The sequence below is a fragment of the Anopheles nili genome, chromosome 3 (genome assembly GCF_943737925.1).
Source record: "Anopheles nili chromosome 3, idAnoNiliSN_F5_01, whole genome shotgun sequence".
NCBI classification, from domain to species: domain Eukaryota; kingdom Metazoa; phylum Arthropoda; class Insecta; order Diptera; family Culicidae; genus Anopheles; species Anopheles nili.
The window spans coordinates 25403801-25421403 of record NC_071292.1 but is presented as its reverse complement, the minus strand read 5'-3'; the positions used below and the strand labels follow the sequence as shown (position 1 = coordinate 25421403).

At 46.5% G+C, this 17603-nt stretch overlaps 1 protein-coding gene across 1 annotated transcript in view; it reads right to left on the bottom strand.

Annotated features, from left to right (window-relative positions):
• The window catches only part of LOC128725613 (AF4/FMR2 family member lilli), a 60939-nt gene extending 44237 nt beyond the window's left edge, over nucleotides 1-16702 (bottom strand). Inside the window, exon 1 of the mRNA XM_053819370.1 lies at nucleotides 16660-16702. Within this exon, the coding sequence (XP_053675345.1) occupies nucleotides 16660-16682 (23 nt within the window). The 5' untranslated portion in view covers nucleotides 16683-16702. The remainder of the gene's footprint in view (nucleotides 1-16659) is intronic.
• Nucleotides 16703-17603: the final 901 nt, after the last annotated feature.

The following is a 17603-nucleotide window of genomic DNA, read 5'->3' as shown; positions in this document are numbered from 1 at the left end:
ACGGGTGAAAAATGTGTAGGAAATAGGTTAGAATCAAGCTTCAAGTCCAACAGTCACAGCTTTTGGGCGATGTGTGTGAAGAAGACTCCATTTGTATAATAAGCCACACAAATTTCCGAAACGTACGGCTGCAATAAATCGCTTCCGATGAGGTCCAATCTAGCATAAAATATGATCTTTAAACCTCGATCCACGCAGAAGGCTAGTTTACCTGCAACAGCTTTAACACTACGTGTGTCTGTGTTTTTTTTTACTTCATTCTCCCCGACTGAGGTCAAACAACAATGCACGGTGAAGAAGAGAAAAAATAAACAAACAAAACAGCAAACCACCACCTTGACTTAAATCCTCTTCCGTCCCATCCCTCCCGCTTGCCACTTCCCGGTTGATCTGCTGCACGGTCCGTTGGCTTAAGCATTAAAATTCCACACCATGGCCACCGTGTGTCATGACCAGCGCTTGATTCGGTCCGGGTTTATGATGCGCGCGCCCGGCTCGCAATAAATTCCGGCACGCTTCCACGAGCTCAACTTCCTCGGGCCCGTAAAATGGTACAAATCGGAGCAAAAGGGAGCACCAAAAGGGTGCACAATTCTCCTCTCCAGCCAGTTAGCTCGCCCGCTGGATCGATAGCCGCGACCCACGCCATTGTGTAAAAGCATGTGCATGCACCGGAATTCCATTAGATGCATCGAAACAGCCGGAGCTAATGTCGCGAATTGTTCGAAATCGTGCATGCTTCCCCAACGGCACGGAAACAAACACCCTTTGCACACGGGGGTGGCCACCTGCTTTCCGGATGCATCTTCAACTCCCGCGCGACGTTTATCTGTCGCTCTTCAGGCATGGAGAGAAGAAGCGCAAAAAAAACGCGTGAACGGTACGGGTCGTACAGAGTGCAAAATGGTTATACCCTTTCCACGATAACTCCCCCAAGGGGTTCGCTCGAAGGTTATGGATTGAATGCTGATGATCGTCATAAACATAATTCGAAGCGTGGACGGAGTGAAAATAAAATCGCACTACGAACAGCACTCGGTTGAACCGGGAAAGGGCAAACGTATTTCGTCCTCAATGAAGATACTCGCGTGTGGCCTTGTGCTCAATACTTGACGTAGTTGCAAGTTACCAACAACTCCACAAGTAATGCTAACCAACAGCGCATGCATATGAAAATATATACTGTTAAAATAGCAATTTAGATTCCGGACGTTCTGTATCATCTACTGCCGAATATCTCTTTGGGAAATTGCAATTTGATAAAGCGCATTATTTTAAGTTGATTTACTACAGAGACTACAACCTTTGTTTTCCAAACAACCGATCATCCAAAACAATCGTTTTTATATTGTGCTAGCGCCAAATACGAGATATAAATGATGAGCCCACAGTGCACCAAAAGCTCACCAACCAACCCATTGCAGTACTCCCAATATTATGCACAAAATAAGGCCTTCCATCCCAAGCCCTCCCAGCGTGGTGGTGGTTTGGGAACTGATTACGTGCACTCATTAAAACCAACCTCGAGCATGATCGATCGTTCACGTGTATCTCCTCCGCACCTTCGATGATCTCGAACGTCGAGCACGAGGCAACGGCGTTTGTGGGCGTTTCATCAAAACCGGACGTTAATCGCATCCACACGTCGCCCCCGCAACGCCAACCCCACTAACGGCGCGGCTCCCCGCGCTCGGCCATCCTCAGCAGCAATCGAATGCACATGCAGATGCAAACACAATCAATTAAACACCGGGCAACCGGGTGATAGTAGCGCGCTGATGATGATGATGGCCAACGCAGTAAAATTATGCTCTACCGTCCTGGAGAACGGACCGACCCAGCACCCGGTGCACGATGGAGCGCCCATCGAAACAAGCGCCCGGAGGATCGTGAGGACATTGTAGAGACTCGCAGGACGCGCAGGACGAGCTGTACGCTTCCATCGACGGTCCCATCGTTCCCAAGCGTGTCAGTGCCCTGTTTTCCATGCGCCTCGGGCGTGATGGAAATGTTCTCACGAATGGGACGCCAACGGGTGGGTAGAGAGCGGGAGAGAGAGAGATGCTACAAAATTCTACAAAACGTGTCCCTCTGGCACGCTTTTCCCGGGCGTCTCCGCACCCGTACGCGGCGGGTCTAGTTTTCATGCTAATTTATTTATCATTTCACTTCGCTCGCCTCGCTCGGGCTCCGCAACGATTGCCCTCGCTCTCTCTCTCCATTTTCCCGGCATTTCCAGTGGACACTGTGTCTCGAAAATGTGTTCCACAGCCGCGTCGTTCCCGGTGAACCCAACAGGGGGTTTTCACAATTTCCCCATTGCCGGCGTTTTGCGCCCGACAGGCGACGGTGAGCGAGAAGGCAAATTCGAGACGAAGGAAAACTCACCCATAGTGCCACTGGCACTTGCCGCTTACTTTGATTTTCCTCCTGGCGGGCAAGACACGGAACGCTGGAAAACCCGGGAAAACCACCACTCACGCTCATTCGCACCAACGAGCACGCACACACACACGCATACACACGGGGACATATCACGCCAGTCTGGCACGCACAGCACACGTACAGATCTCGCACCGTTCCAGCGAGCCCGACCAAAATGACGACGGCGGCAACTGCACCGTCTATACATGATGCATACTTAATCGCCCTGGCCCCTCCATCCGGTCCCGTTGGTGGAGTGGAAAAGCCGCCGGTTTGCAAACTGCTGCAAAAAAGGACATGAACCCATCCCGAGGAACCGCACCGGACAAAGCATGGCACCGCTGCGCAGGACATTCTTTATCATTCGCAGGACGATTTTATATCCTCTGCTGGTGCCGGTTGGAGCACAAACGTAGTGCTAAGGACCCGTGGTACGAGTGCATGTTGCTCCTATCCTGTTTCTCTCTCTCTCTCTCTCGCCCCTTTCCACCGGCAGGATTGCTTGACATTTTGCTTTATATCATTTTAGGTTCCTTTCACATTTTATTTCTCTGATTCATCGGAAACACAAATCTCGCCCCGATTGTGCCCTTTCCCGTTCGGTCTCGCAACGTACGTCACCAAATTATGCACATCGGCGACGGGGCGACTTGCTTGGTTAAAAGTGAATTTTATTCTCATCCACAACGGACGCGAACGGTTGCATCACTCGTTGGCGACGGAAATTGATGGCCATCATGTTTGCTTCCAAGGAGGTGCGGGCATAAGGGAAAACCGGGAATGGCGCCTTCGTACGGCGTCCAGTACGTTGCATCTGCTATGCAAAAATAACGCCATCTCCGTGCGCGCCACTCTCCGCCACTAGCTTTTCCACTGCACCGTTCGCTGGGTTTTATGAAATTCTAATCCTGTCCGGTTGCGGTCGGAACGGGATGGAAAAGTTTTCCCCCGACGTGCGATATTCAAACGCTGCTTCGAGAGTGAACCGTAAAAAACGGAAGTTGAATGCAAACACGCTGCAGAACATTGGCAGCGGCAGCAGCAGTGGCGGTCCTTCAATCAAACACTGTGTCGAACACGAACGAGCGTTCGTTGGAAACCACTTACGAATTTTTATAGCAGAATTATTACTTTTTAAGAAGGCCAAACGGATAGATCAACATGTGTCTCACGCGTTTGAATAAATAACGAAAATAATATGATGCAAATGTTCATCCTTCAATGCCGCAAAAAATCGCGGAAATCTCTTTAGAAAAGTTTCAGCATTATATTGAAGAAATTCTATAATATTATAGTCATTCTACAGCCCATTTACAAAGAAGTTCCGCAACATTGATGCTTCTATGTCCAGCTCATAAGCGCTGGACGTCAATTCACACAAGCTGCATGCAATTTGCTGTAAACCTACAATGTCCCTACCGTCAGCGTGTTAGCCTGAGCAAACACAACGAGCCCGGGCTTATCAGCAATGATTGATAGTTCAGTGTTCGGTGTGAATGGAACGCGCGCCGTGTGACCGCTCTTCCATCGTTTAAATTTCCGCGAAGCTACACCACGGACGCGAATGATTACATGGTTCACAGGAAGCCACACAAACCGCCCAATTCCGTCCTGCGAATGGCGTTGGTGGGTGAGAAGCCGACTGTAGCAAACCGCAAAATGTGAGCAACTAACGGAGGGTGCGTAAATGCACCCCCGAAAAAGCCAAACGAGGCAAAATTTGTTTAGCTAGATTTTGTTATCGCAAAGCCAACCGTGCCAACGGAGTTCAGTTAGGTGTGTATTAAGTATGGGTATGTTGTGGAAACACGGCTATGAGCGTCTTGAAACGAGCCACCCCAAGAAGGCCGATGCCTGCGATCTGCGATCGGTTTTGCAAATGGCGAGTAGCAGCAGTTCGAGGAGTCCGTAACGAGCGGTTCGCACGGGAAAGTCTTGTGAGTGTGAGCGTGCGGTATGTCTCGGTATGCTCTGCCGCCACGAGAATGTTGAGTGGAGAGGCAGGCAGAAGGCACATGTGTAAATATGTAAACGTGTACATATGCTGCTGCTTCTAATGAACACGACGCGCTGCTCGCGAACCGCGACTCTGCCCCATAACGCTGGAAGGCTTCCCAGAAGTCGCTGAACTTACGAGGGATGCCAACTGCGAGGCGGTTGCTATGTTATTAAAAAAAATGGCACGGGAAAAGGCAAAATCACTAACCGGTGCCTGTCTGCGCTATGGCTGAGCGTCATTAACCTAGACATTTTGCGCACGGCGGCCATTGCATCATGGCGCTGCACTGGTGCTGGGTTGCTGGCGGCGAGGGAGTAAGAAAGACGATAGAAAGAAAGAGAGAAAGGCAGCTAGGCGAATCATACGAACGCAAGTGGTAGATGAAAAAATCAAACGCATAAATAAATAATCATTGGGTGCAAAATAATCAACGGTAAATTTAACCATACGGCTAAGCTAGAAGCCATGATTGCCATCGCGAGAATCGCCGTGGTTGTGGGTTGATTTTCGCATACATAAGGCAAATAATAGGATTCCACATCGTAATGCTAGAGAATGTCGGTCAGATGGTAATAAAAATGATAACAGAAGTTAAAGCACACTAACTGAATGAAAAACGAACCCACGCCAGATATGCAAGCTAGTTGCTCGTTAAACAAATTCCAAATACACATCTGGCATTAAGCCGCAATGCAACGGCCTTTATTCCCAAAAACTGTACCTAATTCGATAAATTTCATTTGGCTTTCCATTAGCATATGCCACAACCGAACGAAACGTTGTAACTGTGCCCAAAAGATAAAGGCACGAAAGGGAGATTTGATCAGGACAAATTGCAGCAAATTAAATTACCCTACGCTGGACCTTCTCTTTCCGGATCGAGACTAATCAATTGTTGCCGGCTAGTCAAATTACACGGTATCGATTTAATGCACCCATATCACAGGCAATGCGGCTGGGAATGCAATGGATTCGGTGTAGGAGCGGATCAGGTGTTAACTGCAATCGAAAAAGCATGCCTGTATCAATTGCCGTTGTTTGGCGAATTACGCACCAAATAGCTAATGTAATCAATAAACTTTATAATCAACACACCAACCCGTGGAGCTAAGGACAGGATTCCGTTTGGTGATTTAAATTAATTGAAAAATATAGTAAATGAATCCCTTTTGAGCGTGAAGCGCGCTTGTACCTAAAATCAAAACCTACCCCAAGGATGTGGAGCTAATTCGAAATACGCATTAGCAGGAATGTGTCAAACAAAAGAAAAAATAAAAAATTACACAACTACAACTACATAACGAAAGCAAACTTGATTGGATTTGAATAGCAAAAATAATACAATACTATTTCTACTAACTATATTATTTTTATTCTCACTAACAATATCAAACAAATTTTTTAATTATATTTGGTTCTCATAAACGGTAAAATAACAATAAAATTTATTCATGCCGGTGTCCTATAAAAATAATCCAGAGCTATTATATACCTTAGTTTGGAATCCCATCAAATATTTAACTTCAAATTTCCGTATATGTTCATAGTTCATACAACAAGGTAAAAATATATTTCTACCCCAAACCATAACCATGTGAACACTGCCGGACCCGAAAAGGAAGTGCGTCTCGCCGATTCACTGCTAATAGAATTAAGCGGAGCGACACACCGAAACAGGGTGAGTGATTTTTTTTTCTCAATAGCATAACTAACCCAATAAACAAACTGCGCATCGTTCGCTTCCTTATGTTTCTGCCCGCATGAGAGTGGCGAGTGAAGCAAACGTGGTTAGCGGGCTTGATTGATTTGTGAACTTTTGAAGGGCTATTCTGTCGCACATATTCTCGAACGCGAACCACCACCGGCATGGTCCATTCGTGAAACTCAATTTGGAAACTAATTGCTTTTGGGAAATGCACTGCGCGTGCACACGTAATACATATCTGCCTTTATGATATTTTTATTTGAACTAAAATAGAAAACGCTGCGTTACATAAAAGGGCTAGTAATAAACGGTCAAGGTCAAATTGTTATTTTTGATCCTGATTGGTACTAGTATGATCACGCGTAGCAAAATAAAAAAAATACTGTTAATGTTGATTATTCACTTCGCTACATAAAACACACTGGGCTGTATCGGAACAAGTTGGTGCTTTCATTATCATCGAGGGCGTTCTAATTCGATTCCGCTTTGCCACTACGGCAGGAAGTGCAAAACGCACGCATGTTCTCCACCGAACAGAAACCGGAGACCTAACCCGGAAGAGCGCTACTATAGTTTGTGTCGCCAAACTACATCAGAGCGGACGAATGTGCGAGGCCCAGTGATTTAATAGCTGCACATTTATTCCCGCGCCAATGGTGCTGTCTCTTGTGGCCCCACACACCAACATAAAACCACCAACGCAGGCACACACAGGACGGAGAAAAAGCCTCGTCCCATATGCTACCGCAAAAACGCACCACGACCCGGTTTGGGTTCGTTCATCGCGGGGACGCCTGGTGCTGCCACGAACACTGGTGGATAAATATGATGGTTTATGATTTGATTACCACGTGGCTTATCAGGTGCGTGCATCTCCCGGTGCGGGATCCCGTTTTTGCGCTCTCTCTTTTTCGCCTATCCAACGCTGGAAGTGAGGTGGAAAACGGTTTATGGAGTATTACCATTTTCAAGGATCATCGACTCCGACACGAAAGTTGGTAGGAGTGTACGAGTAGGATTCCGTTTTTTTTGTGCCCCCATTCTAGCGTGCGAAAGCGCCACAGCCAGAGACCGAACCAAACACGTAAATGTGGTTTATTGTGGGGATGAAATTGATTGCTGAAAACTCTTGCCCCAAAGCAAATGCGGAAAGTAATGTCTGGAAAGTATCTCCACCTTTAGAATGCGTTGCCCAAATAAACGATAAAGTTGGACAGCAATAACAGTCTCCTACTATTATGTTTAGTAAACCTCACCGATTTACAGCCGTGTTCGTGAAATTGAAATTTAATTACTTATTTTATTAATCCCACGAGCGCTTTACGGGGTTAGTAATTTTACATCACGTATAAATCGGCATTGCGCTTTGATTATGAAAAAGGTGCATGCATTGTTTTTTTTATTGTAATTCATATATTACAAAAACTTAAGGTTGTTTCAATACCTCATCATACTAACAGCTCAACAGCAAAATTAGAAACCCTAAATGGGTCAATCGTCAGACCTAATGGTCGGTAGCCTTCAAAAAGTTCAGCCACACTTATCAACTTAGCTAATCTTATCCGAAATGAAATCGTTTCTGCCGCCATGCAGCAAAATTGGCAACCTTTACTGCGCCCTAGTTACACGAAACCGGTTTCGTAGTCGCCGCATAACTTTTTAATGTAATTAAATAGAACACAACTATTTAAAAATGCATCCGCTTGGCGCGAAACCGTCTGCTACAGAAGACAACAACTTCGAGTTTCTCCTTTTGGAACAGCCCCATTCCCGTAAGTGATCGTAAGCCTGAAACCCAGAGGTGGTGGCGTTCTCGCACGAAAGCTAAATGCTGGTCGGACCCTTCAACCTTGGTCACACTGCAAAGTTTGCAGACAACTCGTCACCTAGAAAGTCCAATCTCTCGGTACTGCTGCTGCTGCTACCCAATTCTGCGCCACTCTTGCAGGTTTGCAAACAACACACGATCGTAAAACGGCCACCAGGTTTAAAGTGCTTCCAAGTCGACCGCTCCGGTGAGCTCCGCAACCTTCGCGACAACCTTCACCTGCTCCGCTTAAATTCCAACGCCACCATCACCACCACTCGCGGGAGCTACCGCGCCCTTGGGACGTACCCTTACTTAATCCCCTTGCGGCTCAACAAACCCGTCCCATCAGCACGAGAGCTAGAGAGAGAGAAAGAGAGAGTGAGCATGAGATTTCTCCACTTTCGGAAACGTGACGGAACCCAAACAGCAACGAAGGAAAATAATGTTATAACATTACAAAAACTCACTCTATGCTGCGAATGAAGGAGAGAAACAAGCCCCCAAGCACGCACACACAATCATACATACGCTCTTGGCTCGGAGTGTGTAACAACTTTCACCTGTCCAGGTTTCAATTCCGGCGCGCTGATTCAGATCGCTCGGATGTTGAAATATCTTAGATCCGGGTGGATGTCGAAGGGAAAAAAAGGTTACTTTGATTCGAATGTTAGGTGTTATGGGTGAAATTTTGATGCTCATCCGCCAGTTGAATCATACAAACCGGACACTTCAAGTGTGTGACATAAATCAGGATTTTGTGTCGCTTATTTTCGTGTTTCGATGCTTTTCCGCTCCCGTTGCCAAATAACTGAATTAATTTTTAAAACCACTTTTGAAATGATGCCCTGTTTCTTCCTCGCACTTCGCGCGTCCGTTTTGTTTTTACCACTGTCCTGAATAACGCGCACACACACTCACCGATGGGAGAAGGCAGATGGCGTCGATAATTAAAGCCAGCGTATATTTTCGATCACACCATCGGATGATGCGAATCTTTTCAACCACACGCAAATAAACACGTGAAAAGCGAAAGCAGGCGAACCCGGGCAGATTCAAAAGGGACCGGAGGCTTGTCGTTTTCCAGTTGCAGGTAAGTTTTTCATAAATATTTTCCGCTTTTCACCGCCCGCGGTCGAAACGAGCGAGCCGAAATCGGCCATCGGATAAAACCCCGACAGCAGCGATATTGAATGTGGAACCATTTTGTGGGAATGTTGCCACATTTCGATTTATTTTATTTTCCCGTGCATATCCTGTGGGCGCACCGTGAGCGCAGTGGTTATACAGTGCCCGAATTGCAACAGTTCCCGTTTCGATTTTTGCTCCTCCGGTTTTGCACGATGCTCTGCGGGGCAAATGTGCATCCCCGACAAACTGACACTAATTAATTGAAATATTACGCCGTCATGTGCCGTCCTGCTTTTCGTGGTTCTTTGACCGCAGATCGCTAGCGTGTGTCATGTCTTATTCTTCATGCTTTACCGCACCAAATGACCGACAGTTCCGGAAGTACGAACACTCTGTTCGCCGCGTTGGGAAGGAAAGTTGGTGAGCGACGAGTAGCTGATAATCACGATGATCATGATGGCGTTGTGGATGATGCAGCACGATAGGTGTTGGGGCATACGCACGCGCGAATAAGGGTGGTTTTATTTTCGCCCCATGGCAGTTTAGCGCCAGTACTTTTTTTCTTGCTTTTATTGAAGAGAACGAAACGTTTACGTACGCACCCCCGTCATACCTTCTATTGGAATTTAATATTCATGAACTCGAGCTCGAACGTTTGTAGACACAACATTCTATTCGTATAAAATGTAGTACCACCAACTGGTATATTTCAATTTATGTGAACATATTTAAGTGTTAAACAAATGTTAAGTTGTGACAGATTTTTGACGAGTTGGATGAAGAGAATGACTAAGGGTAAACTCGACTCATAGTATTAAATTGAACGCTCTACAGTAAAATAGATCACAGCATTCCCTATGAATTTGAAAAGAAACAAACGCAAAAAAGTTGAAATAATCACTTCTGCATGAACGGTCGTTGCACATAACGAGGCTATCATAACCACACAAGCCACACGATTCGCACTTGTTCATTGCCTATCTCGCTCGTTCTCCGAGTTATTACGCGTGTTTCGTTGCGCAATGGTGTTCATATTTTTTATGCTTTCTTTAACCACATGAAAACCACCAAAGTTACATCGCTCCATCAGCTTGCCCGGTCGAGAGCAAACACGAAAGGCGATTAACAGGCAATATTATTATTTTTTCAAGTGAACTTCATGTGCTTGTATTTCCGTATCTGTTTTCATCGCTGGGGAAATTGAGAAAATTGTTGAGCGATTTTTTGTGCACTTAATTGCTGATCAAGCACCCTCCAACGAGCTATGTGTTTGAAGAGATTTTTGTTGTTGTTGATATATTAATTGAACCATGATTACCCAGACAACTAGCCATTCATTTGAATGAGTAAAATGCCGAACATACATTTTTGTGGCCTTTGTATTTTCCAGCAGCTCGTAATTACGTTGTGTGTAATAATTCTCGATATTTTATCACAAGTATAGAGAAGGGACAACATTGTTTGTATTCGCTTTTTTAGCCGCGGAAGCAACGAAAAAAAAAACTATTTATTCGCTTCAATCCCATTTTCACAAACGACCGACTGTAAACAACCTGCTTCGTCTCCTGATGACGCCAAACGCTGTCCGAGAGTGATAATTCCATTCCGTTCTGTACGTCACGAGCAATGGCATGCGTGTACGTGCCCGTCATCACTCATCCTCCCGCTGTTACCCATTGTAGGGTTTGTTGTTGGCCCTTTTCGGTACTGCACCCTGTGCTGGTTACAAACGGTAACTGCTCTTGAAGTCCGTCGACGGGTAGTTGTTTACCGTTCAATAGGCCCAAAGTGAACATGAATACAAAGTCATCATCGCCAAAGGGACAACTCGGGAAGAGCGAAGTGCGCGTGAAATTAAGCTAGTTAAATTGTTAATACAGCGAAAACAGGACAAAGAATAGTGCGACCAAGGTCGCGTAAACAAGATATATGTTTTGTGTCAACAAACCTTCATCATAGGATAGAAGAATGCCATCTTTGGGATTGCAATTGATACTAAACGAACAAATTGGAGATTAATCAATATTTGGCAAATATTACGCCCAATCATCAATAAAGAAATTCATCTTTTGTTAGAAAACTTTCATTATTAAGCTAAACAAAAGCACATCTCATCCCATCCATCTTTTCCTTCGGTGTGTGTTTATTTCTAACTTCCGTACCACACATACCGACGATTTTCTTCTCCTGTAAAACGGGAAAGGCCCGTAAATATGCCCCATTTCTGTGTCGCGCCGGAAACGAGAGAATGCTAACATAAACTACGCGCTTCTACACCATGGTCACCAGGCATCTGCACAGTACTGTGGTTGGTGGGAAGTATTCGCCATGTTGTGAACCACGTTAGCTTGGCTAGGGAGGGTGGAAATTGTCTCTCGCTCTCACAAACCCCCTAGCCGCGCAATTACCCCCCAGTCTAAACTCACCCGCCCGACAACACTACTACACCAGTCGACGAAGCGTTGTATTATGTTTGATGTGCGACACTGATTGCGCGGTTGCTCGAGCACGCTGATTGCTGTTAGTACGCACCGTCAGGTACTACGGAGCTATTTCATGAGCTGACAAATGGTACAAATTAATGTTAATTAATACTTCCTACACTATTTTCCGACCGAGGAAGAGAAAAAAAGGCTTTTTAACGCATGTCAACGTCGCAAGTTTGCCACAAAACTAAGCTTGAATAAATGTGTGAGGCTGATATGAATTAAACATTATGCAAAGTAAACTAACCGTCAAAATTCGCATTTGAGTGACAATATACAATTTCATGAACGAATAAATACTAATAAAAACTTTGTTTTTAGTGAGCGATACCTGTTAGATTAAGAAAAGGCGTTTTATCGCAGCTTCCCTTATCGCGGTTTTTCACGCAACAATTCCACCCACTTGTTGAGCTCAGTACGTTTGTATGAATATGTACAAGACAGCGGTGCAATTCTAATCGCCTTTACCGTTTGTGGCGATAAATAAAATCGACTCCCTCGAGACCGGCAAGTGTCTCTCTTACGCGCGTGTACGTTTTTGCCTGCGTACGAGTGAAACAGAACACGTCCCCACGGCTCTCCCGGCGCCATTGTGGGAGGGGTGGCTTCCTTAACAATCGTGCCCGCCCGCTCACTTCGTATGTGTTTGTGGGGGATGTTTTTTTTTAGGGTGGCGGCATTCAAAGCGCTGGTGCTAACCTAGATTAATCGCCGTCGCTCCTTTTGGCGCACTAGAGCGCGCGCATCGACGCAGGCCCCATTTTTAAAAGCTTATCACCCCTATGAACACCGTGCGTACCCACCACCCCACGGTTTGAATCCGCCCAGGGCTTTGTCTTGTTCCTGTCTCCGTGGCCAGCCGCGATGAATGTATTTCGCGCACTGACGCGCCATTACACGGCCACGCTCAGAGTCACGAGCGCGATTGTAATGGGGCCGCAGCACGGCGCATCAAATTCGCAGAAATCGCCATCACCATCGATGGCGATGTGACGCTCCCTCCGCCCAAATGGGCGTAGCGTTTTCCTGCCCACCCCTTTGCTCGGGCGTAGCCATTTTGAAGTTTTTCTTTTCGCAATCGTTTTAGACCGCCTTTGAGGCAATTCCGCGACGCGATCGGGTATTCGCGCTCGTACGACCGAGAAGCAGAAGTGCTCTGGATTGGAACGTTTAGGGTTAACGTTCCAGAAGTCAACGAGAGAGTTTCATTTTGCCCCATGTAAGGAAATGTGTGTTTTTCTATTGGGTGTAGTTATATCGAGTATATAAGTACCGTTAATAGCATTGGCTCTATTGGTTGAAACCAGATTCAAACCGTCATATTAGACGAACTGAATACAATTGGGCCTTGCGTAAAACTAGACCACAATTATGTGATGACAAAAAACCTGCATTTTATCAAAGAGAACAAACAATCTAACAGCTCGAGATGTTTATTAATATGTATAACAGGAGTCAAACCAAACCTCTTCTTTGACCAATAAAGTCCCGAAATTCCAGTTAGTCTACTTCCAACACTAGATTAAAAACGAAGAATCCCTTTGTAGCGGTATTTCAATAAAAAAGGGCTTTTCCTTGCTTCGAGTAACAGTCCCACCATTATCTCTCCCGTATCCTCACTATCGTTTAGCCATTTCTCCATGGTTCTCGTATATCTAAGGTCAACCGGAATATTTCAATTGAATCCTCTCATCTCAACCCGTAATAACGATCGACCTTTGTGTGTCGAGACCGCATAAACGCCAGCACTAGGATGCGAAGAATAAAAGAAAAACATTTTCTCGAGTACCGCACCCGTCACGCCAGTGGAAAACCATGCTTTTTTCGCCCCATTTTCCCTCATTTTCTGACACCGGTGACAGAAATATGGTGTCACTATAAATAAATGAACCTGGGCCCGTTCGAGATCGAGCGCCAGAGTTGCAACTGACGTAAAAAAAAAATGCAAATCTCCCACCAAAAGCCATTATTCACGAACGCTCGTGTGCGGGTTTGGTTCGCCGTAATCCATCACGGAAACGCGCGCCGTGGTTCGTTTGGTGGCTGTGATAGTGTTTATTATAAAGGACGAAAGAATACGGCAGGATCTATATTGCTATCTACGCTCCGCAAAAATGCAAAAAGAAAGTCCTAAATTTGCATACACTGACAAGAGTGATGCGGAATTAATTGCTGCACATAATAAACGCACCTGTCAGAACTAGTTGCAGGCTATAGAAATAACGGCGATGAACGGAAACCATCCAAAACAAGAACTTTAGTTAACGAATTCCCTTCAATATCACTCATATAAACATCATTACAAGTTAAACAAAACAACATGCGTGTTGGTCATACGCATAACATAGTTTAATACTCGTAGACATTGGAAATGGGCTGCATGGTGTAATCTTACATAATTTAACAAGTAATTCGTGCCGACCGAAGGTTACCAACTGCCGTTCTTAACCTAATCAAAATACACTAACCGATACGTTTGGTAAACAATTTCTATCGCTTGTTTCCCATCTAATGATTCGTTTTCACGAAACACCAAATAATAATAAAAGCATCACCAAACGTTCGTGGCAGAAGGGTAAATTAATGCCATATCTATTTCAACCGAGCATGAAAATGAACACTAACGCAATACAGCATCGACGACTCCATTTCAGTGCCCGTCCTTGCGTCACTTCCCTGTATGCCGCCCTTTACACAGCGCGCCCAATATTGCTGGGGCTGAATGACGAATTGCGTCGTGGCTGAACTTCGCAACGAAGCGGTTCATTAGGTTGACAATTTAACAGCAAACGTTCGAGCCGCATTGGAAATAATTCGCTTGGTTTTCGTCTTTTCGGGGTCTTTTCGATTTTACGCCGGTTTACGCTAAATCAAAAATAAACGAAACCATTTCTCATTTCCCACCGCCAGAGAACCGATACTATTAAACCGAAGGGAGTTTCGATTTCCCTTTCATGCTCCTTTTTCTCGCTTTGCCGTTTTCCGCTTGCCCGGACGTAAAACAATGTGAAATGATAAGAAGAAGCAAGCGGGTTTTCCAGCACCTCTGTCATTAGAGAACGCGCTTCCGAACGATTGTTATTGATGCCATAAATATAAACGCCAATGCTTTTCGGAGTTTGGTCGAGAAAAAAAAATCGTTCTATATTTGCGCCTCCTTGTGGAGGAGTGAAATTCTACGGAAAACGACTAGAACGGATGCCACGAGCCGGCCGCGATTCAATGCGGAAACGGACGGAAATATAAGCCGTTCTATAGATACGCTCCGCCTCACATCGACGTTCGACGAGCCGTACGCGAGATTACGTGTGGAAAATCTTGAAAAATTGTTTAAAATTCATTTTCCCAACGTGCGAAAAGCTTTACCTAGCGGAAAGGACGAACGTAGCGGCCTTCATGCTTGGTGCCTGTCTCCTTGAGCAGGAAAAACACGCCAACCGATATCTCGAAGGTGGTTTTTCCTCCCCATTCGATACGCTCTGGTGGTGGGTGTCCTGTAAGCAGAATCGATGGAAGGGCGCACACGATGGAAAAGTTTGCATCATTTCGAGAATCGAACCATTTCCACCCACTCGCCCATTCCCGACCCGCGGCTTCTTGGAAACCATCCTTCCGGATGCGAAGCCGAGGGCAACCTAGCGGATTTTCCCCGGAAACAAGAGCAGAAGATATCTCGATATTCAAATGAAGGCCTTGTTGGGGCCCACGTCCACGGTTTCTCCTCTGCTTCTTCTCGATGATGGCCTTCGCATTTCCCGGTCACCCAACGCGGTGGGGTATAGCCCAGCGTGAGCCAGCGAGCCGGGCCGACGGAAAAGCATCCTTTATCGCACAGCAATGTACCATAGCCCGATTAAGCAGTGGCAGAGAGAAGGAAATTTAATTAATACCAAAAGCTCCACCAATCCCATTTCTGTCGTGCTGGCCCCTCCCCGCTCACTGCCGTTACGTTTCCGTTCTCGGCGTCTCGGTGGGTTCGAAAGGCGCAGGGTGCAAGAAAAAAACCCCTCGTCATGCTCCAACTGCTCCAACGTCCGAAGGGCGAGAGAAAATTGCTCGCGCGTACGACACTCGGGGCGTCCAAGAGCGCGCCTTTCGTAAAGCGGCTACATTTTCCACGAACTTGCTACCATCGATGATGGGCTGAATGTGGGTGGAAAGGAAAGAGCGCGCGAAAGAGAGAAAGCAACAGAGAAAGCGACAGAGAGGACATCGTCTAATTCGTTGTCCTGCTGCGGGTGATCGGAACCGAAGCCAACCGCCTTCAGCACAAACCAGCAGGACCGTGTACTGCACAAAAACGGAAAGTATTAAAAGTTTTTGCTTCGTATTTTAATCGTTTTTCGCGCCACACACCCGCTCACTTCGCACCCCCGTTGGGAGACTTTTGCAAGCCAATAAAAGTTGGTATGTGTTTTTTTTTTGCTCACTTCCGGCGAAAGATTTAAAACTACAGGGAAATAAAATTTAAATCCCACCGATGCAGATCGGCTTTCGTTACGGCTAACGTTGATACATGTGGCGGCGTTGCAGGGCAGTAATTTCATTTAAAGAACGCCAACTCTTCCCGAGATGCGCGATTAGAAGTGAAATTCCACAGTCGAATGACAACCGACCCGAGAAGTCGCTCGGGGAATGCTTTTAGCGATCTTCTGTACAAATTTTACACATAAAAACCTTCCCATCAACCCTAAAGAAGGGGTTTTTTTTCGTGAATTTTACTACCAACCACAGGGGCCTCGCGCCGGTTTTCTCGGCGCACTTTGTTCCGGTTGGCGTGCACAAAAAAAAATGCTTGGCCTCGCTCCATAAAACCCATGTAAAACGCCTCGCCCGCCGTAAGCGGGAATAAAAAAAAGGACCCTCGTTGCTAACCCGTCACCGCCATGGAGAATCTATTTCGGGTGGAGATTTGAATAAATATGACTTCTTCATCGGCGAACATTTTGTCACGGGGATATGCCAAACCGGCGCCGTCGGTCCAATAAGATGTAAATGTCGAAGGTGAATCCAGCCGCGCGTCGGCGGCGTAGGCATTCGCATCCGCTCGCGGTCCAATAGAATGTGGTGGGTGGGCAGAATGTGTATCAATGCGAAATGTCCTTACCTTGGATATAGCGATTTGTTCATGTCCAATTCACCGACTTCGCCGGCCGTCCCAAGCGACGACGCGGTCGACAGTGCCGATGAAGAGACGGGAGACGGTTCCTGGCCGGATCAAGCGTCGAGGATGGGGCCTTGGTGCGTGGAAAGCGGGTGGAAGTGTTGGCAACTTCCGCCCGAAAGGAAACTACTGGCCTAGCCGGCGGGTCGCGGGAAAGGTACTGTTTCTGTTGCTGTTCCGGTTCCGCACGCACCGTTCGCTACATCTCCGCGCACTCGCTCGCTATCAGCGCCCTCAGGACGACGGTGTTGCTGATGCTGGTGGGTCGCACTGAATCGTGCTGCCTATTGCCGCCGATGATGCGCTGCGATAGCGCATCTTCCGCGTCGCAAACCCGGAGACGACGACGCGCCGCAACGCACACACGCGCTTCACGGGCGAAGAAAATTCGCGCGCGCGATTTTCCTCCACGCGAAAGAAAACTCGAACTTCGCGCGGGCACACGCAACCTGCAATCACTATGCACACACACACACGTACACACACTGGCGTTTGATGGAACTATTTTTTCTAGCTCCTTTCGCTTTTTTGCTTCTTCGAAATGAATATATATATTTGGCTCGCTTTTCCTTACACACAAACACGGAACGCACCGGAACGGTTAGGTGGGCTTGTCTCCCATTTTTCTTTCGCCCCCTTCTGCGAGGCGAAACACCTTCGCGAAAATCACTCCACCCACACGGGCCAAGACCGCGCCGGGTCACTTGGCTCTGAAGGAGGAAAAACCCCTTTTTTGCTTCTTTCTTTACTTCAGAATTTTCTCCATCAAACTGAATCACCGCGATCCACCACGGTGCCGCGCAACGGCTCGATCCGCGATTTTCCCCTTTTTTGGCAGATTAATTTTCGCCAACCATGCCCACATTCCATTCCATCCCGCGAACCGT